Consider the following 22,953-nt stretch of genomic DNA (forward strand, 5'->3'; position numbering starts at 1 on the left):
AACTGACGCTCTATGCACTGAGCCAAACCAGCTAGGGCCACAGATAACTATTATTAATAACCTGGTGTCCTTCCTTTTTTGTGTTTTATTGTTTTAATTTTATTTTTCAACTACAGTTGACATTCAGTGTTCTTCTGTATTGGCTTCAGGTGTACAGCACAGAGGGTAGACGGTCACGCACTTTACAGAGTGGTCTCCCTGGCATTTCCACTGCCCTCCCGCCCCAATCACAGTCATTACTGTGTGGGCTGCATTCCCTGCGCTGGGGAGTACTTCCTTTTAGATGCATTTCTCCTCGAACTGTGTCCCCACTTTCCATTCTAGTGGAAGACTTATGACCCTGCATTTTCCAAGATGGAAATTTGGTTCCGGTTCGTCTTTGTGGTGCTTACCTTCATTGTCACTGTAAGTACCGTTCGCCTGGCAGCCAGGTCAGGTTCTGACGGGAGCGGAGTCAGTGTGTGGATTTTGATCATCCAGGTGCAGACCTCAGGGCAGTTCCTCTGAGCGCCGAGACACGTGCGCGGCGGGCCTGACACGAAATGCAGGTGGCGACGCGGCCTCTGTAGCAAGGACGTCCGTGTCGGACACTAATCCCAGGGCACTGGCTTGTAGGCAAACTCGCATCCGTGGGCACTGACCAGTGCCACTCGCCGTGTGGCAGGAAGTCGCCGGGTTTGCTTGACCTTCCAGTGCAGATGCAGCCGCTCCTGGGTTTCCGGTGGGGAAATTGTACCACCCCTTTCCGTCTGGGCTTTTCGGGAGCGAGGCCCAAGTGAGCGGGTTTGGAGGTGCAGGCTTGGGGCTGGTTGGGATCTGAGCTCAGTGTCCACAGCACAGCGTGACTTCGGGGAAACGCCTACCCTCCGCACACCGGCGACCCCCGGCGGCCGGTCAGTGGAGGTGGGGTGGGTAGAAGGAGCAGGACGTGTGCCTCACGCAGTGACCGAGCAGCAGGGCGGCATCGCGCCCCTCGGCTGCCGGCCCCGTGCTGGAGGAGCGTGTGACTCGGGGAGCTTTGCAGTGTCCACCCCGAGTGCCACCCAGGAACCCTTGGTGCTTTGCCGACGAAGCGTGTCCTGAAGGACACAGCTCGTGGGGGATGTGAGGCGAGTGCCAGGCGACAGTGGCCGGGCCTGGGTGTGGCCGGACACAGCCACTGGGATTCGCAGAGCAGGGGATTGTAGTCCAGGCCCCGCCCAGGGCTTCCCTCGTGAACGCCGGCCGTTGGTCAGTCAGAAGCCCGTGCTGCTTCTGGAGCCCCGCTGGTACCTGGGGTTCTGCTGTACAGTCTGGCCCAGAGGACGGGCCCAGAGAAAGGCCGGGCCTGACAGACAGACCGGAGGACAGGGCCGTCGGCCGGGAGCCCACGTGCTAGAATACGATTGGCTTGTGTGACATTGTAGGGAACACACACGAAACAGCCATAACCCAGGCCCCGGGCTCACACACCGCGTAAGGCTTAAAGCGGGTTCAGGAGCTTCTCCCACGGCACTGCACCTTCCGGGGGTTTGAAACTACACACACGTCCTCTGACCTCGGCTGTGGGCCTGGTTCCCTTGGCTTTGCCTCTGGGAGCCCCGTGCCATCTGTCGTGTGGCCTTGTATGGCACATGTGGCCTGTGCCTGGGGGCTCTCTGTGTGGCTCCGTTTCATTCCTGCCCCCTCCTGCCCCCTCCTGCTCCCTGCTGCCCCCTCCTGCCCCCTCCTGCCCTCTCCTGCCCCCTCCTGCTCCCTGCTGCCCCCTCCTGCTCCCTCCTGCTCCCTGCTGCCCCCTCCTGCCCTCTCCTGCTCCCTCCTGCTCCCTCCTGCCCTCTCCTGCCCCCTCCTGCTCCCTCCTGCCCCCTCCTGCCCTCTCCTGCCCCCTCCTGCTCTCTCCTGCCCCCTCCTGCCCCCTCCTGCTCTCTCCTGCCCCCTCCTGCCCCCTCCAGCTCTCTCCTGCTCTCTCCTGCCCCCTCCTGCCCCCTCCTGCCCCCTCCTGCCCCCTCCAACTCTCTCCTGCCCCCTCCTGCCCCCTCCTGCCCCCTCCTGCCCTCTCCTGCCCCCTCCTGCCCCCTCCTGCTCTCTCCTGCCCCCTCCTGCCCCCTCCTGCCCCCTCCAGCTCTCTCCTGCCCCCTCCTGCCCTCTCCTGCCCCCTCCTGCCCCCTCCTGCCCCCTCCTGCCCTCTCCTGCCCCCTCCTGCCCCCTCCTGCCCCCTCCAGCTCTCTCCTGCCCCCTCCTGCCCCCTCCTGCCCCCTCCAGCTCTCTCCTGCCCCCTCCTGCCCCCTCCTGCCCATCTGATACGGGCCCCTTGCAGCAGTTACCGTCTTGTCGCAGTTGTCACTGATGGTCTCAGTAGTGAGGTCAACAAGGGCTGACTCCGAGCTCTTGGCTGGGCCGGGGCCGTGGGGCCGGGAGGCGGCGGGTGCTCAGCGGGAGCAAGCTCGCAGTGACGAGGCCGCCTCCGTTGGCAGTGCCTGTTCGCACACTCCCTCCGCAAGTTCTCCATGAGGGACTGGGGCATGGAGCACAAGTGGATGTCCATTCTCCTGCCTCTGCTGCTCCTCTACAACGGTAGGTGCGCTTTCATTCCGGGGCTTTCTCGTTAGAATGGAGGGCTGGGAGGCATCCGCGAGGTGGGCTGGGCTGTCCCCCTAAGGGGGGCGCGGTCAGGAGGGGGATGCCTCCAAGGCACAGGCAGCAGCGCCCCCAGCGTGGGAAGGATGCCGGCAGGATTCGGAAGGTGCCGGAGCTTTCACAAACGAGTGACTGAAACTCAGATGGGCTACAGACACAGCCTCCTTGGGACTTGGCTGAAGGCTGCGAGCCCTGCCGTCTGTTCCTCTTCCCCTGCCCAGAGCTGCACCTCGGGATTCCCGGGCCGGCGGGAGGCGGGAGCAGACGGCGCTCTGTAACCATCACAGGCCCATCTGCTCATTGGCGTTGAGGTTTTTAGAAAAACAAAACAGCGTTTAGTGCACCCCTCACCGCTCTCCCTGCCTCTGCTTCCAGACCCGTTCTTCCCCCTCGCCTTCCTGGTGAACAGCTGGGCGCTGGGGACGCTGGACGACCTCTTCCAGTCCCTGTTCCTGTGTGCCCTGCTGCTCTTCTGGCTGTGTGTGTACCACGGCATCCGCGTGCAGGTGAGCCGCCGCCCGGGCGCTGCCGGGCCGGGCCTCTGCCTCCGGCGGCCATGCCCATGCCCAGATGAACTTGTCCTTGGGGGCCTATCTCTAGCCTCGCGGTCGAGAGAAGCGTGCACGCCATATAGAAATGCCTCGTGTGTGACCCAGTGCGGTCGCTTAGGGTTAGTGGTGTGCTGGAATTACTAACTTCTCTTTCTTACTCTTTTTTGCTTTTTAGGGAGAAAGGAAGTGTTTGACCTTCTATTTGCCTAAATTCTGCATTGTTGGACTCTTGTGGTTGGCTTCGGTCACACTAGGAATATGGCAGACGTGAGTAATTTTGTAACGTGTGAAACTTGTCCTGGACAGCAGCTGGCTTTGTGGATGGATCTGAAGTCTGACTGTGTGCTGGGCACTCATCCAGAAAGGCATCTGTCACCCAGAGTCTCAAGACTCAGGAGGGTGACGTACCTGAGGGCTCCATTTTGCTAGAATGGCATGTGGAGGGACCCACGATTCTTCTAAGCTGGGATGGGAAAGGGGAAGGCGTGTCGCTCCGGGGCCCTCCTCCAGCGCGGCCAAGGCGTCATCTGTGGGCGTGGCTCAGGTCACACCTGGCCACCAGCTGGCTTAGCTGCTCCTTTGGCTGCAACCTGTCAACTCCCCACTTTCCCAGTGTTTCTGTGCTTCTGTAGAATTGTACCACTGCAGAGGCCGTGGGTTTTCTGCAGAAACTAGTTCCATTTTGGCACCTGGCACATGAGACTTCATAGCTCACACCTTCTCCCTCCCCTCTCCCTGCCCCCGTCATTCCAGCTCCCCGGTTTCACTTTACAGTGATGTCAGGGAAGTTTACAGTTACTGTTACTGCTCTTGTGTGTGCTCATCTGATTCCTGGTGCCCATTTGTCATTGAGAGGTGCCTGGAAAACAGCTCTTAAAATCGCGAGAGTAAGAATAGTATAGGGATTTCGAAACGAAAAGCACTTCCACTTTCCCATGGTGACGACGGAGGACAGTTACGCTAGCAGCATTAAATGCGTTGTCAACATGAAATTTAGGATTACTTTTTAAAAAAGTAATCTGAGTGAAAGCGTAAAAATAAAAAGTAAATAATTATTAATCTATGGTTTCTTATAACATATTTTTAGAGTTAATGAGTTGCACGATCCAATGTACCAGTATCGCGTTGACACGGGAAATTTTCAGGTAAGGATTGTTAATGAAGCCTGAGGATTTTTTTAAAATGCCATTTTAAAAAAATGACTGAATTTTGTAACTTAAATTGTGCTGTTGACACAAACTCACTGGCTATTTGGGAAGGACTATAGGAAATTCATGTAGAAAATTTTGAAAAATGTGCTTGTCTGAAAAATAACTTTTTAAAAGCTATGCTGTTACTCCGGTCCTTGGCTTACGGCTGAAGCTCCGGGGCCAGAAAGTGTCCGACTTCAGGGACACTGGGCAGCTAAGGGAATGGTGGTTCATGTTCTCTCAAGTCGCGGGAGGTTTCCGGCGGGAGTGGTGCAGGGTCCGGAGCACAGGGAGGCGCCGTCCTGAAATCGTGTCCTCCTCGAACAAGGCCCACGCATTTCCACTCCCCGTCAGCCCCGAGTCGTGTGTCCCAGAGGCACGGAGCCGAATCCCGACCTTGGGCGGCCCTCCCTCAGCTTCCGGTGAAGTGCCCGCCGGGTTCTCGGTGGCAGTGGCCGCAAAGGGCAGTTGAGTGGATGATGCCGTGGGAAAGGTGGCCACCCTGTGTGGGGACTCGTAGGAAGGAGTGTAACTGATTCTTCACCGGAACCCAGTGGGGTGCCAGTGGCCTTTCCAGTCAATAATTGATCAGTGTGAGGAGTTTTGAAGGTCGCTGAGTGTAAGCCTGATGAACAGCATGCCGTGACCTTTGCCCTCGAGGATAGGTGACCTTGTGAGGGAGAAAAGCACAGAAGTAGAGATGGGATTGCTGAGGGTTCAGGGCCCACCCGTGGACGGCGGGCCCCAGGGACGAGGGCGGTGGCCTTTGTCCTTTTTCTGTCGTTAATCAGCCTTCGGACACGTTCGTTAGTGTATGGGGAGGCAGCACCTTGAGCTGGGGCGGGAGGAGTTCTGGGCCAGGGAGGCCACTGTTCCCAGGTCACGTGGTGACGGCCATGCCCAGCAGGGCGACGGCGTCGGGCAGACCCTGTTACCAAGGAAACACCGGGCAGGCTTCCAGGAAGCTGAGTACAGCTGCAGACCCACAACCGATCTGGCGGAATCCCTTTACGTGACGGACAAGAAAATGAAGCCCGGATGGAAGTCACAGCTCCGACGAGGCAGAAGCAGCCTCCTGGCCTCCTGACTGGCAGCCCTTTGACCTGGGGACGGGGGGGGGTGCTGGCCCTGAGAGGAAAGGGCAGGGATGCCAGGGGGTGGGTGGGAGCTTGAACTGGAGGGGGAGCCAGGCCCCACCGCCTGCCTCCCCACCGCAGCTTCTAACCTCAAATCAAAGCGTTCTTGTTTTTCCTGCAACAAAAGTACAGAACTGTGGAATCAGACCTGATGTCCGTCCCCATGTCACAGATAGGAAACCCAGGTCCAGCAAGATGAGAGTTGCCTGAGGGATTCTCAGGATCTGGTTCTGGAGTCTGTCTTTGACACGTTCCATGACCTTCGCCATGACCTTCGCAGGCAGGGCAGGCAGCCAGGCCTCCACCCTGGGGGGCGGAAGTAGGACGGCTGAGTAGCCCTGTGTGTGCAGGGCCTGCTGTGTGGAAGGGACGGAGTCCGGGTTCTCCCTCAGCTGGTCAGCAAGGGCTGGGTCCTCGTGGGGCCACCGCGCTCAGAGAGGGCGAGGGCCGAGCCTGGGCAGGGACAGTCGGAGCGGCGGGCGCGCTCCTGTTCTGTGTTGTGGGGCAACAGTCAGGGCTCGAGGTCCGAAAAGTGCTGGCCTTGCCTCCTGCCGAGCTCACTCCAGTGCCGTGCTGTTGCGTTCCAGGGAATGAAGGTTTTCTTCGTGGTGGTGGCCGCTGTGTATGTCCTGTACCTTTTGTTCCTGGTCGTGCGGGCCTGCTCGGAGCTGCGACATATGCCTTACGTAGGTGAGCGCCACTTCACACGCGCCCAGTGCGAGGTGGTCAGGGAGGAGTGGCTGGAGGGGGAAGACCCAGAGTCGTCCCACTCCCACGGGCTGGGGCCAGCCCTTGGGTCCCTGGGAGCCAGACGGCTGGACGGGGCACTCGGGGCCATGTGGACGGAGCCTCGGCCAGCGCTGGGGAGGCCTGAGGGCTGGAAGCGAGCTGGGCCCTGGGAGAGTGTGGCGGTTGGAGCTGCCTGGATCCTTCTAGCAGGCTCCTCGTGGAGGGCCCGCCCGGGGCAGTTTCTTAGTCATTGAGTCAGGAAGTCACCGATCTTGGGTCCGTTCCCCACTCTGTCACAACAAGTCATGTGGCCATGGCCTCGCCGGGGACCTGCCCTCTGGCCCCAGCATTCCTCCTGGCTCGGGCACTAGCAGGTTTCAGATCGGAGGGAAGAAGGGCTCTTGTTCAGGGGTTTGCTTTATTTCCGTGCGAGACGGAAGCGTGATGTACTTCAGGGCGTTGCATGGGAGTGTTCCTTTCTTTTTCAGATCTCAGGTTAAAATTTTTGACTGCGTTGACGTTTGTAGTGCTTGTCATTAGGTAAGAAAACTTTATTTCTCAAAGACGCAAACTGCATTTTAATCTTACTCTGTCTTTTCTCCCCTTTGACGGCGTTCCCTGGGGTCCTCCCGTCAGATGTGCTCTGCAGCTCAGAGAGCACTGGCCCCTTGGAGGGTCTTAGGCCACAGGGGAAGGGACCTGATTTGCACTTTTGTTAACAATTGTCCAGCTGGGCTGCATGTGGAGAATGGAGCCCGCGGAGGGGAGGGGAGAGCCAGGCGAGGGGCGGAGGATCGGGGTGCTTCAGGGCAGAGCCTGGCTGTGGGGCTCACCTTAGCAGAACCTCTGCTGCCACTTGTCGGGGCAGGTGTCTGACGGGATCACTGCCCAGGGACATGTGATTAGGGAGGAGTGGACGTTCCTCGGGAGCCGGTCATTAGGAGATGATCTTGAAAACATGAACCTAGGGAGTGAGAGGAGGAGGGGGATGTGCTGAAGGTCACATGACCTCCAAGGCCCCGATTCAAGACCATGACATGGCCAACGTCAGCGTTAGCTGGCCCTGCATCTGAAGCCACACACCCGCGGCAGGGGTTGGGTGTGCGTGTGAGTGGACAAGTTTCCATGCAGAAATAGTAGTAATGAGACTGTAACTGTTAATAGGGCGAACACAACAACTTACACAAAGCTAGTGCTATTTCTTCCTATAGTTTACATATCTCCCTCCTTTTTTCCAGCATCGTCATCCTTTATCTAAGGTTCGGAGCACAAGTATTACAAGACAATTTTGTAGCTGAGCTGTCAACTCACTACCAGAATTATATCCTTTTCCTCGGGCTCAGTGCTTCCCCGTGGCGTGGTTAGCTGTTAGGTCTCTGAGCACCACAAAGCGGCAGGTCACCTCCTGGGCTGTACTGCCTGGGGTCCCGCTCCGTCTGCAGAGAGGTGTGCCCGCCTGGCCCCCACAGCCCCGGGACATGTCCTCACCGGCAGCAGCTCAGGCTCGCAGGGTGAAGTCAGCCCGTCAGTGACCAGGTGGATTCAAGTCCAGGACCTGGTGTCTGTGGCCACTCTTGGCCTCTGTCACCACCACCACCCAGAGGCCTCCAGCTACAGTGTCCATGGGGTTGGTGTTGAGGACAGTTTGAGCCTGTCTCCAGGGAGGGCTTGTAAACCTGCGAGGCCTCCTTGCGTTTCTGCGTGGGTGCCCGAGGCCACGTCTCCGCAGGGAACTGCCAGGTGCCTGACAGGCTAGGTGTTTCCCACTTGATATTTGTGACTGAATTTCACACTACACTTTTATCAGCTTCTCAAAGCGTCTGTCATCCAGAAAAGGGGTAAGAATGACTGCTTTGAGGGCCGGTTTCCAGCTCTCCATTTCATTCTTGATTCACCGGTGTGGCCTTCCCGCCCTTCCCTGGGTCACGGGTCCTGCCTCCCCGTGGGTAACCTGCTCCTTGCAGGTAACCTTGAAAGGCTGCTGTAACCTCTGGCCGTGGGCTTGTCCTGTGGCGCCCAAGGTCTGGGTTAGGGGGCCCAGGTACTCGGCCGTCAGTGGTAGAAAGGGCTGGTGGGTAAGGAGCAGACAGACTGACAGCACAGACCCACCCCGCCCGCTGCCCGATGTGGAGTGTTCCAGTCTGCTTGCTTCCCTTGACGGTGCCACCAGCGGAGTTCTTGTCTTTCTATGGCTTGTTGAACTTTTACCTCTACACGCTGGCCTTTGTGTACTCTCCATCGAAGACCGCCCTGTACGGTAAGCCGCGGGGTCAGACGCTGGAAGTTCAGGGCCCAGCTCCCGGCTTTCCCTTCCTTCTCTAGCAGAGAGAGAGGATGTCCCTTTAAGTATGAGCTCTGCGACTCAGAACACAGCAGGTGTGTGTGCTCAAGCACAAGGTGAAAAGCGTGTGTGAGGTCCCAGCACGGCGTCCTCTCCGCCTGCCACAGGCCCTCTAGTCTGTTGAATGCTAGTCCATGACCCCCAGGAGAAGTCACAGTGTACAGCCCTCCTTCCGGAAAGCAGAGCCAAGGACAGCCGGCCGCACAGGAATGGACAGGACGAGAGCTTTCTGGAACCCGGGCAGGGCCTAGCGTGTCAGGACCACTCCTGACTCTCATATCCCGTGAGCTCTCAAAGCATCTCCGGGAAGAGGCTTGTTTGAGCTTCAGCAGCTGATTGAGAAAGGGGCAGCTGGTCCCGTTTGCTGCAGGCGGTCCGGCGGGCTCTCCTCCTGCTCCCCGTGCACTTTGGGGGAGGCCTGGGAGGGAGGCAGCTCCCTCTGCTCATGGGCTCCCGGGTGCCCAGCAGCGCTGCTGCCCCGGCGGGCGGGTGAGACACGCTCAGGGCACGACGCTGTCCCGGTCCCACAGATAGCAGAGGTGGAAGCTGGGCTTGAACCCAGCTCAGTTCGACCCCCGTCCCAGGACAGCGTCCTCTCCGGGCTAATGCCCTCGAAAATGCTCTGGTTGTTTCAGAGTCACAGCTGAAAGACAACCCCGCCTTCTCCATGCTCAATGACTCGGACGACGATGTCATCTACGGGTGAGTGGTGCTCCTGACGGCTGTCCCGGGGCACTCCGCCTGCGCCTGCGTGCGTACTGAGCAGGTGTCAGTCTCAGATGATTTTCAGGGTGTCCTGGCACGTGCTGTAGCTGGCGGTGTCACGTGGCTTTGCTTCCTGTCCTGTCCGCCTGCCACAGGCCCTATAGTCTGTTGAATGCTAGTCCATGATCCCCATTATTCTGGCTGAGATGGAAGGGGGTTCCTTTTACTCAGCACCCCAGCCAGTGGAGACCACAGGAAGGCCAGTGCTTCTGGATGGTGGGCCCTGGTGATGGCGGGGTGTGGAGTGGGCACTTTCAGTTGGCGATAGAAATGGAGCGAGTGAAGCTATGAGATCTTGTTAGAATGGCGTGTGGTTGCGGGAGAGAAGCCGTCCCAAGCGTGCTGGTAGCAAAGGTCTCTTTTCCAACAGGAGCGACTATGAAGAGATGCCCCTGCAGAACGGCCAGGCCATTCGGGCCCAGTACAAGGAGGAGTCTGAGAGCGACTGAGCTCCTGGGTGGGCAGACGGGCCTGTCCTGCCGTGGCCTCCTGCGCTCCGCACTGCCCTCCCACACCGGCCCGTGTGCGACTTCCTTCTAAGCAGAGATTTCCGGGTCCTTATTTGTTTACATATTTTTTAGAGGAAAACCAAAACTGAGGAAAATTTTAACGTTGGGCCAAATTTATTGTTAGAGTGGCTGCATTTCTTTGGGAAGAAAGGCGCTGACACAGCCAAATTCTCTTTCAGAGATTTCAGATGAGCGAGAGCTTGTCTTCCGTGGTAGGAAGGAGTGACTCCTGTTTTTAGTAGAGAATTATGTACTTATTTTAAGCTGATTTACTAATTCCACGTTCGTGGGGAGCCCTTCTGAAGGCCCCCCCGCCTGGCAGCGCTCCCTCCCCCTGCCCGCGGTGTGTTTTCTGCCTCAACTCCAGGGAAGCCCGCATGCACGCTGCCTCCGGAGGGCAGTCCCGCCCCCGCGAGGGACAGCAGCTCCTGCTAATGTGAAATGGGGAGTGATGGTTGGGAGGAAGGTGGGTAGCGGCAGGGCATTGGGTGTCCGGGCGTCCGAGAGGGTATGGTAGGGTTTCTAAGGAAAGGGCAAGGCAACTGACAAGTTGTGGCTCTGGTGGGAAAGGTCTGCTGCCATAGGTTTCCCGGGGTTGTGTGCATTTGTATGTATATGAGGGTCACATCCATGGACATGGAGGAGGTCCCTGTGGTTGGGGCAGGGAAGAGGGTATCCATTCAAGTCCCAGGAACAGTACTTTCTGCAGCTCTGCTACAGAGGACACCCAGTAGAGCTTTGTTTTTTTTTAATAAAAGCTAAACAAATGATTGACATGTTACATTTCAATGGCTCCTCACTTCTTTACTGCCAGAAAGTTTTTTAGTTTCTCATTTGGAACTAGATGAAAGGAAGTAAGGCATTTTGGATGGTTCACGGAAGAACCTCTTTGGGTAGAAGGTAACTTGTTGGGAATGTCTCGCCTGGTGGTCAGGTAAGCAGGTCAGCCCCCTGGGGGCCGCTGTTCCTGTCCCCCTTAGCACCCTGTAGACACCCCTGTGCTCTGCTTTGACATGCTCGGAAAGGTCGTGAACTGTTAACAAGCTCGTGCAGACCCCCGGATTGTGCCTCTTGGCAGATGCAGAGGCCAGGGTATGGTTGTTGGCTGTGCACGCAGTTCCTGCACTTCCTTCACCTGTGCTTGAACTCTCAGCTCACCATTCATGCTGAGCACTGTCCCCTCCAGGCAGTGCTGGGACCGCCTAGAGGTCAGGAGGGCCTGCTCATCACTTCAGACCTTCCCTTTTTAATTTAAACATCAGTATGATGACATACCTTTAATATGAAGTCCATTTATGTTTTTAAAGCTCTGTAAATATGAATGTTTGGATTACAACTGTATTACTGCAAGGGTAATTCAGGTTTACATGGTTTTTTATATTTGCAATGATGTGTTACATTTTTTAATTGTGTGCTCAGAAGTGTTGAAAAAATTTTGTTACCAAATTTTACAACCTCTATTAAGACTAACTATAAATAATGTTATGTAAATTGACAAAAACTTACTTGTGCTGATTAATGTATCTAGTATGTGATATAGTTTACATTTTAATTATAATTATCCATAATTTGGAACACTGTTATTTATCAGTAAGTGTAAAATGTTGGAGGCACTTAGTCATATAACTTAGAACTTTTTAAAACCTGTCTTTGGCCTGTACTGTAACTATAAACTGATGACTGATATCTTCATATATTGACTCATCATGGTGTCAAGTTAAGGAAATGAACACTATGGGCATATTTATTTACTTTGTGTAACTAAGTTGGAAATAAGAAAAAACTTACAAAAGAAGGTCCTTAAGGGAAATAAATCATACACTTTCACTTTCCCTTCCTGGTGTATCATACATATCAACATACTAGAGGCCCGGTACATGGGTTTGTGCACCAGTGGGGTCCCTCAGCCTGGCCTGCACCCTCTCGCAATCCAGGACCCCTCGGGGAATGTCGGACTGCTGGTTTCTCCTGCCTGACCTGTGGGGATCGGGCCGAAACCGGCAGTCTGACATCCCCCAAGGGATGTAGTAGTGTGCGAAGCGGTAGGCGGCCAGGGTTGGGCGCCACACCACTCCTGCTCATCCCAGCCCCTGTGCCTGCCACCGCTTAGTGCTTCCGCGGAGGCAGGAGAAGCTCATGCCACCGCAGCTGCACTCGCCAGCTGTGAGCCCAGGTGTCTGGCACCCGTCCATCAGCTGAGTGGTACTCCTGCTGTGGGAGCGCACTGACCACCAGAGGGCAGCTCCTGTGTTGAGCGTCTGCCCCCTGGTGGTCATTGTGTGCCATAGTGACTGGTCAAACGGTCGACTGGTTGCTTAGGATTTTATATATATAGATTATATACTCCATGTAAAATTTTGCTTAAAGTATATTTAGCATATACTATATGTGCCCTAGGTGTTAGATTAAGACACTAACCTCTGCCAGAAACTTTAAACAGTAGCAAGAAATTTTTTCTTTAGAGATCCTCAAAGTTTTGCAAATTTAAATGATAAAGTCAAAGGGCTAACTTTAGTTCTTCCATGGTAACAGCTTGAATAGCATCATCTTTGGGATAACTTTTTGCTAGTCCCGTCTAGGGTGACCTGGAAGATGACCACAGGTCTTTCAGTTTCCCAGGGAGAGCATCATTATCTCTGTGGACAACGGTTCCTCTTGATTTATTATTAAATCATTACTGCATTGATGTGGTTTCTCGCTCTCAAGCCCCATTTGAAAGGCTAAAGAAGGCGATATATAAAATGGATTCAAGGTTTGTCAGCTCAGTCCTGTACAGGATTAGATTGCAGTAAGCTTAGATACATTATGTACACCAACCCACTGAATGGGGAGATTATAAGACAAATGTCACCAGCCTCTATATTTTGTGAAGTATTTACTAAAGGTATAGTTATAGTAAAAATAGGTTCTAATGTGGGCATTTTCACAGGGAAAAAACAGACTCAAATCGAAGGGATGATTAAGAGGGATGCCTACAAACACTACTTATGTATTTTAAGCGTTTTAGAAACCAGTTGCCTTAGAGGTTAGACTTTTGAAAAATCTTTTCCTCAGGCGAAAGGGAAGTTGCTTTAGTCTGTGACATCTTGTTATCCTGTTGATCTTGATTTCACATGTTTTATACTAGTAACTATTCCATACTCTGAAATACAGAAGGATTTTCTGCTACTGAAAACTGCCTTTTTACAAGAAGATTGTAAATATTTATAAAACACACTACAGTTAAAGCTTGAAAGGGTAGAGCTGCGAATTAGATCTTGGAACTGTCAGTGGGCACAGTGAACCCGATCACAGAATGAGCACTGTAATCTGTTAAAATGAATAAATGTTTATTTATGGCAAACTTTGGGAGTGGCTTCATTCTGAGACTACCTTTTTGGTAAGTGTACGTTTTTAATATTTGATCCTTTTTTATTACGTTGGTTTGCTCTTTGCATGTGGAGTTAACCTGACCTTTCACACGTGAGTGCGTTCAGGACAAGAGCAGGGTGTTTTCATTTCAGCAGGTGGACAAGGAGTGTGTCCTTATTGCCAAGATAATGTGGCCCAAGGATGAGCACAAAGATGAGTCACAAGACCAGGGTTTGGGGCCCACCTCCTCCCTTACTTGGATGTGACTTTAAATCAAGCCAATAACCTCCCAACACATTTTCTATAAATAATGGTGTTAATTGTTGGAGATACAAAATGAATGATTGTGAAGGCATTTTGCAAGCCCTAAAGTACTAAAACATTTGTGTGTGTGATTGCTCCTGAAAATGAGAACACGGAGTACAAGCTGTAGTGTTACAGATCTGAGCCGTGTGTGTGCATTAGAGCTCCTGGCTAAGGGAGCAGAGAGCGGGCCTGCTTCCCACGGGAGCTCTAGGAGAGGGAGCTTTAGGATGGAGGTAGATCTCACCCGGAGCTGTCAGGGCCTGGCCCATGGGTTAGCAAGTCTGTGTTGGAGAGGACCAAAGCCAAATTGCAGCTTGTTTTTCTTTCTTTTTTTTTTAAGTTTTATAGGTGCCGAAGCACTAATTAAATATAAAGATTTTGTTTGTGATACTATTTAGACCAGTGGTCACCAACCGGTGGTCCTTGAAGTCCGAAAGGTTGGCGACTGCTGATTTAGACTAAAGAAAAACAAACTAAATTGGAATAATTTATTCTAATAAAAATACAAAGTATGGAAAAAATTAGTGTGTTTGAATGATTTCAGAGAGTAGAGAAAGGTTCACACTAGCAGGTTGAGTGTTTAGCACCTTTGAACAGAGATAATCAGAGTGTGGACACATGGCAGTCCAGGTTCCGACTGAGGATCCGTGTGACTGGGTGTGCTGATCACAGAACAGGGCGGTCATTGGTTTTTTCTCTGCATGTTGAGAGTGCCACAGAAAACAGAGTGGGAAAGCTGTTCATGAATTCATGGCTGATGGTTAGGAGGTCGGAGAGAAAAGCTGAGACAAGAGGAGAAAGAGCCCGGGGGATGAGGAGGTCAGTCAGATGGACAGTCCGAAGGCGCTGACGATGCAGTACATGGTCTTGTTCTCCCATCGCACAGTGCAGCTCCCTGCGGGCAGACGGCACCGAAAGTCAGGAACATGGGCCACTTTGTGTTGTTGTCTCACTGTGCGGCCCCAACACTCAGATACTTGCCTCCTTTGGTACATACGTAAAGAAGGCTGGCAAGTCTTTTCTATAAAGTGCTTTAAAGGTAACTCTAATGAGCATGCATTCAGAGACAGGAAACATCCACGCACACAGTTCAGGAAACACTGCTTTGGACACTCAAGATCTCAGCAGGTCCGAGAAGACACCACCACCTCAGGAAAACGCCCCCGACACTCTGACCCCGGACTGAGAACCGTACCGTCAGTAGAGCTGTCCCAGAAGCAAGAACTCGCCGTGTGCAGTCCTGCTCCGTTCTTCTGCATGATGATACAGGTCACTTCAATGAAAACAACCCCCATTAGAGAAATCTACTGGCAACACATTTCTTTCTGCCCACTTTTAGCATATGTATATGGATCACGTGGTTGATGCTCATAAAAACTATAAGGGAAGCTCGCCTGGTCCTATGACACTGGCAAACCACACCTGTCCCTCTCCTTCACTGCACACCTGGTCTACAGCATCTGATCTGAAATCCTGTGGCATGCCCTGCAATTGTTCCAGCAGCCAAACAGGCCAGTTGATGCCAGTTCTGACCTTAGTAAAACAATGTGCACAAGTGACACTTCTACAGGGAACTTTGTGGTTGGGTACCACACTGACACAACTCTCCTCTGACACCAGACCTGCCGCTCATCAGAATTTCAAGAACCAGCATCAATATATACGAGAAGCAAATCCATTACCAATGTATTTGAATGGTTTTCCCAGCTTGGTGAGTTGGCTTAAAGTCTGTTCTACTACATTTGTGGTCCACTGGTTGACTTTGCTGTGCTGATAGGCGTTGCCACCGATGGCACTTTCTATAGCCTAGAAGACAAAGCACAGAGGAGTCGCTATCAGCAGGGCGCACCCAACACCTTCCAGTTAGCACCAAGTTCATCGCCCTAAGAACTGCTGAAATACAGTTGGCATACAATGTAAGCTTACTTGTATCCATGAGATCAAATACACCTTCTGTTTAATAGTATCATGTTTAAGTAAGTTTTACATTTGTTTTTAAGAATTCATAATTACATGGGGGTCTGTCAACATTTTGAAACAGTGACTTAAACCGGAAAACTTGAGTTTTTATGACAGTTATGACCTAAAATAAAAGTGCTCAGTGATCGTCAGGTTCTGTCCTGCGCACGAGAGCACAGTGCCAGGATCTGATTGTGCACCCTGGTGACAGGGCCTACTGCCTGGCACAGCCGTGATCTTGCTTTTGAGAAACAAAAAGCTCCCTACAGTCACACCCTCATTTCTGTCTGTAGAAATCCCTATTTCTCCTGGGACTCGGTACTCCGGGTAGTCACATTAAACAAAGATCATCTGGCAACCTGCCTCTTCTCCACCATGCGTTTTAGCATTTCATCAGAGCTCCTTTGCATTCTCTGCCACATCCCCTGCCCCCTCCAGCTCTGCATAAAGTGGGGCTGGGGGCATAGGAGCCCCTGGTTTAAAGGGACCAGGTTATCCTATATAATAAGAGGAATATGCTAATTATCTGTTACGCTGTGAGGTGTACTGACAGATGGCATAATGACTGACTGCGTAACAACTGGATCACTGGATCTGCAGGAGGGTAGGGTGGCTGAGAGCTACAGGAGGGGACAGGGCAGCAAGCTATGAAGAGGGGGAGGGGGGCGGGGGGAGCTACAGGAGGGCATAATTGACTTACTGGCATATGGATTTGTGCCCAATGCTGAATAATGTATAAGGCAGAACAAAGTCATTTTTTTTTTTTTGATGATGTTCACAAAAACAGGTTGTGGTTCTTTATCACTCTGGCAGTAGTCAGTAATTTGTATTAGAATCAGTTCCAAGTCACACACATATCCTCAGTGGTACTGTGCACCTCAGATCATCCAAGGACTTTCTTGTAGCCAATGGCTTCCCTATCTGCTCAGCTTACACAGGCTGGTGCCTGCCCCTCAAACACACTCCACACCCCGCACAGGGCCTCTGCACAAGCTGTCCCCACCCTGGAACGCTGAGTTCATGCCGCCCCGACTGACTCGTCCAGCTCTGAACTCCCTCACAGCACCACCTGCTGTGGCAGTGACCACTTTCCAGTGTTCTTACTGGACAGACGCCTGCCTTCCCTGCCCCCAGACTAAACTGAGGGTCAGTCCCCTGCATGCCCCTCGGCTTTTTTTTTTTTTTTTTCTAAATAAATGATTTTTGTCTCCCATTCTCATTCCCTAAGGGAAACACCATGGTCAGTAATGATAAAGTAGGCAGGTTAGGAATGTAAGAAAAATAAGGAAACCAGCGTCAACTGGATCACCAGGTGTTCAGTAACTGGAAGTTCAATTTTTTACATCCCTCTTCACTAATGTTGGAAACAGTCACTTGTACACCGTGAATCTTTTATGCTAGAAGTTACAGAATCAATCCAATGTTATGCTAACCTATAAAATTCCCTGTCTGATTTAAAATAAATAATTTACATAACATGGGAGTAGTTCTTATCTAGCTATTCTCTGAAGTTAAACACTGTTATTAGAAATGCCAAAACACAGGCAGGCGCGATGGAAACCATTCCAAGACAGTGCTTAAAACACATTCTTTTCACTCCTATCAGCCATTAAGCGAATATTTAAAAAGTAGGCATTTCTCCTCTTACCTCTTTCACGATGTTGCTCACTTCGTCAACAACAAAAGTAGTCTGTAAGGAAGAACAGGAGCAGATGTGATTTAAAAGACTCACATCCACTGGAGCACCGATTCATGCAAATTCAGGTAACGGGCACACGTGGGAAGCCAAGACCTTGCTTTTCCCGAGGAAAACATGAGAGACTCCGACACGAGGGGCTCGCCCGGGGTCTCAGGGCCGGGAGTGACGTCAGGGGACAGCCACGCACGGAGACGCGACGTCCAGGGCTCTCGTTTTGTTTCTGTTGGGGTCATGCCACGACCCGCAAGACTGGCTTTGAACCAGAACTGAATCGCTCCGTCCGCTCCCACTGGCCACGGGGAGCCTGGACAAACACCGGCCATTCCAACAGCGCACCGTTACGATGTCTTCCGCTTCGCCAAGAACGGGGCGCTTTCACCCGGTCTTCATCGAGACAATGGGGTGTCCCCCCGCCCCACGAACAGGCGCTGTCTGACCGCCGGCTCGAACCCAAACTGAAATAACCGCCCTTATTCCCCGGATGCACGGCGGCCAGAGGGCGTGGGCGTGGGCGCGGCGGGGAAGCGCCGGGCGGCCCGTGCGCACCGCAGACAAAGGCAGCGTCTCCGGCCCGCACGCCGGCGCCTCGCCGGCAGCCTGAGCCTCCGACCCGCGTCCGCGGGGACCGGCGAGCTGTGGCGGTGCGTGCGTGCCGCTGGGGTCTGGCGTGCAAACGCGGCCGCGGCCCTGGTCCGCCCCGGGGCGTGGGCCGTCCCGCAGGGCAGGGACCGCATCCCGCAACACAAGGGCCGAGGGGCGTGACTCCCGGCCGGGTGCGGAGCGGCGCAGGCGGGGTGTGGGGGGTGTGGGCGCACGGGGCGCCGCGCAGGGAGTCCCAGGGTCGCCCCACCCGGCAGGTCGAGGACACCCGGACGGGCCGCCCGGGGTCACCGCGGAGCGCTCGGCAGGGCGCGGCGCCTCAGGCCGCGCGGGGTACGGCCGCTGCCCTCGTCCAGACGCGCCCAGGGGCCCCGACACGCCCTAGGCTGCCGCCGCCCACCCGGCCCGGGGCTCCCGGCCTCCACCCGCCCGTCGCCGGCCGGCAGTTACCTCTTCCGCACTCTGATAGTCTTCCATCTTCCCCGGCGCGCCGCCTCCGCCGCCCTGAGGAGAGCGCACTGCGCCGGCGCACTTAGGCGCAGGCCCGCCCGGCCCCGCCCTCCTCCGGCCCCGCCCACTCGCGCACACGCCCGCTCCGTGGCCCCGCCCCCTCCGGGCCACGCCCCTGACCGCCCACGCCCCTCCCGGGCCACGCCCTTCCCCTGGTTCCTCTGTCTCCTGGTCTCCGAGGTGGCGGTTTCCGCGGGAACCCATTTGAGTAGCCTGGCAACTGCCTAGACCACGGCAACTAAAACAAAACAAATGTAAGCAAAAACGAAATATGGTCAATGTGCAGAGCCAGTCCGGGGGGTGGGCAGAGTGGTCTGTGTGGGTTAATGTGAGTGTTCAGACGGCTTGGACACCTGGTGAATTGTAAGGTGACTGTAACCTTGATGGGCAGCCTGAGGTATCGGTTACAGTCCTCCCGGGGATCCAAAATTCCTGTAGGGAGGCAAGTTTTCCACACAAATTCTTCTTATTTTTAAAGCACCATTTAAAAAGCATTCTGGGGTGGAAACTGTAAAACGCTGCACACGTCCAGGCTGCCTTAACCAGCGTGACCTAGACGTACACGCGCCTTGTGTTGGGGTCTTTATGAAAATTAGGAATTGCTTCGGGCTCCGAGGAGGGCTGGGAGCTGTGGACCTGCTTGCATGGCGCCTGAGGCTGACATTTGGCTTTGCGGACTGTTTTTCTGGTGTTGCCACACCCTTGAGGTCAAGCTGTCACTCCCTACCTCTCCAAAGCCCCGTAGCTACAACCCACTTCCCGTCCCCCCTGAAGAGCTGACCCACGTGCAATCCATCAGCAACCCGTGTTGTTTCCACCCTATGGAACCCTCATTCCCCTGCCGGCGGAATCTGTCAGTCACTGATGTTTCCCCTGCCCCTTCCATTGTGCTGGCACGCAGTAGGTGCAAAGTGAGAATCCATTGAATGAGCGCATGCTTTCCACACAGATACTGGTTCTGAGCGAACTGGGGGGTGGGGGAAGGTGCAATGGCCTGCCTCCTTGTGGGTCAGGGGAGGAGGGCAGAGCCTGAGACACAGCTGCTGGGCCCGGGACACCCGCCCGAGCGGGGAGGCCTGCTGGTGAGGATGGGGTGCTCTCCCACACGAGGTTTCTGCTTCCCAGATTCTGAACTTGACTTTCTGAGTTCTGTTCTCTTCCTCTTATCTGGCTTCAACTCGCCTGTTCCAGCTCTCAGTCTTGTGCCTTCAGTCTACATGTGACTCCAATTCATGCATGCTCTCATTTGTCTCCTGGACATTCCAACTGCCCCTGAGAATCCATTTCAGGTGTTTCAGTCACGTGACCCCACACGCCTGAGCCCAATGGGGCCTTTTCACTCTCCCCTAATTTTCTCCTCTGCTGTGGACTAGAGGAGCCGAGTGTCTCGGGGTTATGTGCAAAGCCAGACTGAACAGGTGAACACCTGCAATTAAAGGCTGTGAGGTCTGGGACATATCTTAAATACTAGTGGCCTGGTGCATGAAATTCGTGCACATTAAAAAAGGAATTAATTAGAGGAAATATTTTAATATTACTATTTGCCCTTTCTCTATAATAGAAGTGTCAGAGATGAAAGAAAATTAGTAAAATGTATATGAAAATCTTCCTCCTGTCAGATTCTGGGGCGTGCCCACCTGCGCCTCGAAATTGCACAAGACCCAGACCTAGCCAGCCCCACCCCCATTGGGTGAGATCCAGACCCAGCCGGCCCCACCCCTGTTAAGTCCCACTGGGCGGGGACACAACCTCAGGTCCCCCGGCCCGGCCCGGCCCGGCCCGGCGCCATGCATCCTCAGGTTCCTGCTGATCACTCATTATGGGATCCCCGCCTCTGCTGTGGGCACAGCCATCTTGTGATGTTGTCCTTGAGGGTCAATTTGCATATTACCTCTTTATTATATAGAATAGGGTTGCTCTATGGCCTTTTAGGAACTTCCTGATCCACATGAGCATCCTGAATGACTGGAATAGCACATTGGTGAGCCAGAGACTAGTGATACTGTAACCGAAAATCACCCCCATATTCATAGTCCTACTCTTTTGTAAATAGGAGGGTTTGAAGTCTCCAGCTCAGTGATGTTGCAGTGCTTGGGAGAACGCAGTGAGAGGGCGTGGTATTCTGCCCAGTGGAGGAATGGGCAATTACTGGGGCATTTGGTCCACTTGCTGCCATTCCCAGCACCCCGATTGCCCAAGAATGCAGGTCCACCAGACTCATGGCTGCTCAAATCTCTGGGATTCAGCCACATTTTAGAATAACGTTTACTTGCTGTGCAGTAAGTCAGTGGAGTGAATCTGGAGTTTGTTTTTCATTTTGGGAGTTAGCCGTAGATTGGCAGGTATTGCGTGCTTTCTTCCTTCGAGTCGTCTCTTAGCTACGCTCTTTAGAGATAGGGACTGGTGTTGCCAATGCCTTGGTTTAGCAAGTGCAGGCCTAGCAATCCCAGCCATGTCACCTCAGCTGGTAAGTCAGCGGCCTCCAGTGGGTCTCGCAGCGTTGTCTGTGATGGGGGGCCCTTCACCACCCAGACCCAACCCTGTGGCTGTCCGAGTTTTCCTCCCTTCCCCTGTGCCTAGGAGGGTGCTACTGAGATGCGCTGAGTCAATAATAATAATAACAATAATACAAGGAAGCTGGTCATGCAAAACACTGTAGTCTGAGGAATCTCATGCTGTAAGGAACAGAAAATAAACCTGTGGCTGACACCTATCTAAAGTGAGAATCCTAGGCTGAGAAATTCCATGCTAATGAGATGCTGTCCGCTGGGAAACGCGGGCACCATGGAACTGAAGTACCAACCGGAATGGCTGTTGCTCTGAGCCCCTTGGGTCCCTCCTCCTCCCAATCCTGCCTACCCAGCCCCTTCCCTGGGGCCCCATCCCCCAGATTAACTACTAAGGGATAGCTCGTGGCATAACAGGAACCTCCAGCTGTTATTTCTTCTGACGGTTGGTTTTTATGCTATAACTAGAGGCCCAGTGCATGAATTGTGCACAGGTGGGGTCCGGCTGGCCTGACCCAAATCGGTGTGGATCGGGGCTGGGCCTGTTGGGAGGAGGATATGGCGGGAGGCTGGCCGGCCAGCCCACCCCGATTGGGGCTGATTAGGGCCGGGCCAGCTGTGGGGAGGGACTGAGGGTGATTGGCTGGCAGACCCTGCCCCCGATGGGGTGGGGGGTGCCGATTGGGCCCATTGACCAGGGGGAGGGGCCATGGATGGTTGGGTGGCCGGCCATGCCCCTGATCGGGGTGGGGGGACTGATCTGGCGTGGGGCCAGGTGGTGGGAGGGGCTGTGGGAGGTTGGCTGGCTAGCCCCACCCCCTATTGGGGTAGGGTGGCCCAGGGGAGGAGCTGTGGGCCTATCATGGTGGGGCTGGTGGTCAGGGGCAGGGCTGACCGGGGGGAATGGGGGGAAAGGAGGGTGTTTTGCCAGCTGGCCCCGCCCTTGATCGGGGTGGGAAAGTCCGATCAGGGGCGGACTGGTAGGGGGAGGGGCCGTGAGATTGGCCGGCTGGCCCCACCCCCTTATCGGGCCGCTTCGCTGGACACAGTGGGCATCATAGTGATCGGTCATTATGGTCGTTATGGCGTTACAGTTGCTGGCTTTTTATGTATATAGACTAGAGGCCCGGTGCACAGATTCCTGCACATTGAAAGGAAATTAATTAGAAGGTGGCCAGTGGGGCAGGACTGGGCCAGACGGGCCAGACATGCCCTGGAGCCAACCTCCCATGGTCCCTCTCCAGTGTCTGGAGAGTGAGCGGGGTCCCTCAGGCAGGTGGGGTCCCTCGGCCTGGCCTGTGGGGATCTGGCCAAAACCAGCTCTCCCGACATCCCCTGAGAGTTCCTGGAATGTGAGAGGGCACTCTGCAAAGTTGCTGTCGTACAGGGTGTGGAACACAAACGCACGTGTGCAGTAAACCAGATTCAGGGCTGACAGTGCCCCAGCAGCAACATAACCCACGGCCCAAGGTGGAATCACACGGCCCCGGGAGGAATTGGTCTCTCCTCTCTGGTTTCGGGGTGCGACACCCGAGAACCACCGCTGCCAAGTCACTGCAGCTCCCAGCTCCTGCATTGAGCGCCTGCCCCCTGGTGGTCAGTGTGCATCATAGCGACTGGTAGGACAGGTAGAGGGACACTTAGCATATTAGCCTTTTACATATATAGATAGTTATTAAATAGTGTGTCAGTTCTGTGCATAGGAACAAACACCCACACTGTGTCAGTCAGCATAGGCTCAGTTAGCTGCAGAAACAAATGATCCTAGCCTCTTGGTGGTTGAGGACAGCGAAGATGTATTGTCACTCACACTGCATGCCCATGGAGGGTCTGCTGTGGCTCTGCCCCACATCTCCTCCACGCTGGGACCAGGCCGGTGGAGCAGCGTGACTCCAGAGTCACCGAGGGACAGAGAATGGTGGCCAAGTGTTGGCTAGGAAGGTGCTGCTCATAAAGTGGCGGGTGTCACCTCTGCACACGTTTTGTCGTCCAGAGCCGGTCTCTTGTCCGTGCCTGAGCTTACAGGGCAGGGACACAGAAGGGAAAAGAGTGCTATCACCGCCACACACAGTGCGAAGGCTTCCCTCGGGGACGTAGCATCTTCCCGCTCTCTTTGCTGACTCCTGGCCATGCAGCCACTCGGCTTCTCCCCGGCTTCCCTTGCCCTCTGGTCTAACCCCGGGC

The 22,953-nt window shown here is 54.3% G+C and overlaps 2 protein-coding genes across 4 annotated transcripts in view; one reads left to right on the plus strand and one right to left on the minus strand.

The window, feature by feature from the left end:
* The window catches only part of TMEM181 (transmembrane protein 181), a 31,375-nt gene extending 20,749 nt beyond the window's left edge, over window positions 1-10,626 (plus strand). For both annotated transcript variants that reach the window (XM_054722653.1, XM_054722652.1), the window contains exons 7-17: window positions 325-405; window positions 2,454-2,553; window positions 2,992-3,122; window positions 3,343-3,434; window positions 4,255-4,312; window positions 6,081-6,183; window positions 6,711-6,762; window positions 7,461-7,543; window positions 8,390-8,479; window positions 9,199-9,265; window positions 9,699-10,626. In XM_054722653.1, the coding sequence (XP_054578628.1) occupies window positions 325-405; window positions 2,454-2,553; window positions 2,992-3,122; window positions 3,343-3,434; window positions 4,255-4,312; window positions 6,081-6,183; window positions 6,711-6,762; window positions 7,461-7,543; window positions 8,390-8,479; window positions 9,199-9,265; window positions 9,699-9,777 (936 nt within the window). In that variant the 3' untranslated portion in view covers window positions 9,778-10,626. The remainder of the gene's footprint in view (window positions 1-324; window positions 406-2,453; window positions 2,554-2,991; window positions 3,123-3,342; window positions 3,435-4,254; window positions 4,313-6,080; window positions 6,184-6,710; window positions 6,763-7,460; window positions 7,544-8,389; window positions 8,480-9,198; window positions 9,266-9,698) is intronic.
* Window positions 10,627-13,968: 3,342 nt separating this feature from the next.
* Window positions 13,969-18,304, minus strand: DYNLT1 (dynein light chain Tctex-type 1). Of its 2 annotated transcripts, XM_008154662.3 has the most exons (5): window positions 18,203-18,304; window positions 17,102-17,143; window positions 15,177-15,300; window positions 14,690-14,767; window positions 13,969-14,389 (listed from the first exon to the last, which is right to left on the minus strand). In XM_008154662.3, the coding sequence occupies exons 1-5, from the start codon at window positions 18,227-18,229 to the stop codon at window positions 14,319-14,321; spliced, it is 342 nt and encodes a 113-aa protein (XP_008152884.2). In that variant the 5' UTR covers window positions 18,230-18,304; the 3' UTR covers window positions 13,969-14,318. The 2 variants fall into 2 exon arrangements, with proteins under 2 accessions (XP_008152884.2, XP_008152887.2); XM_008154665.3 differs by lacking the exon at window positions 13,969-14,389 and having other exon boundaries at window positions 14,692-14,747.
* Window positions 18,305-22,953: the final 4,649 nt, after the last annotated feature.

This window comes from Eptesicus fuscus, chromosome 10 (genome assembly GCF_027574615.1).
Source record: "Eptesicus fuscus isolate TK198812 chromosome 10, DD_ASM_mEF_20220401, whole genome shotgun sequence".
NCBI classification, from domain to species: Eukaryota; Metazoa; Chordata; class Mammalia; order Chiroptera; family Vespertilionidae; genus Eptesicus; species Eptesicus fuscus.

Coding starts and splice junctions, on each gene's coding strand:
- DYNLT1 (XM_008154662.3), bottom strand. CDS start 18,229: ATGGAAGACTATCAGAGTGCGGAAGAG. Junction 14,768..15,176: donor AAAACCATTCAAATACATTG/GTAATGGATTTG, acceptor TTTTCATTGAAG/TGACCTGTATCATCATGCAG. Junction 14,390..14,689: donor CTGGGACAGCTCTACTGACG/GTACGGTTCTCA, acceptor GTCTGCCCGCAG/GGAGCTGCACTGTGCGATGG.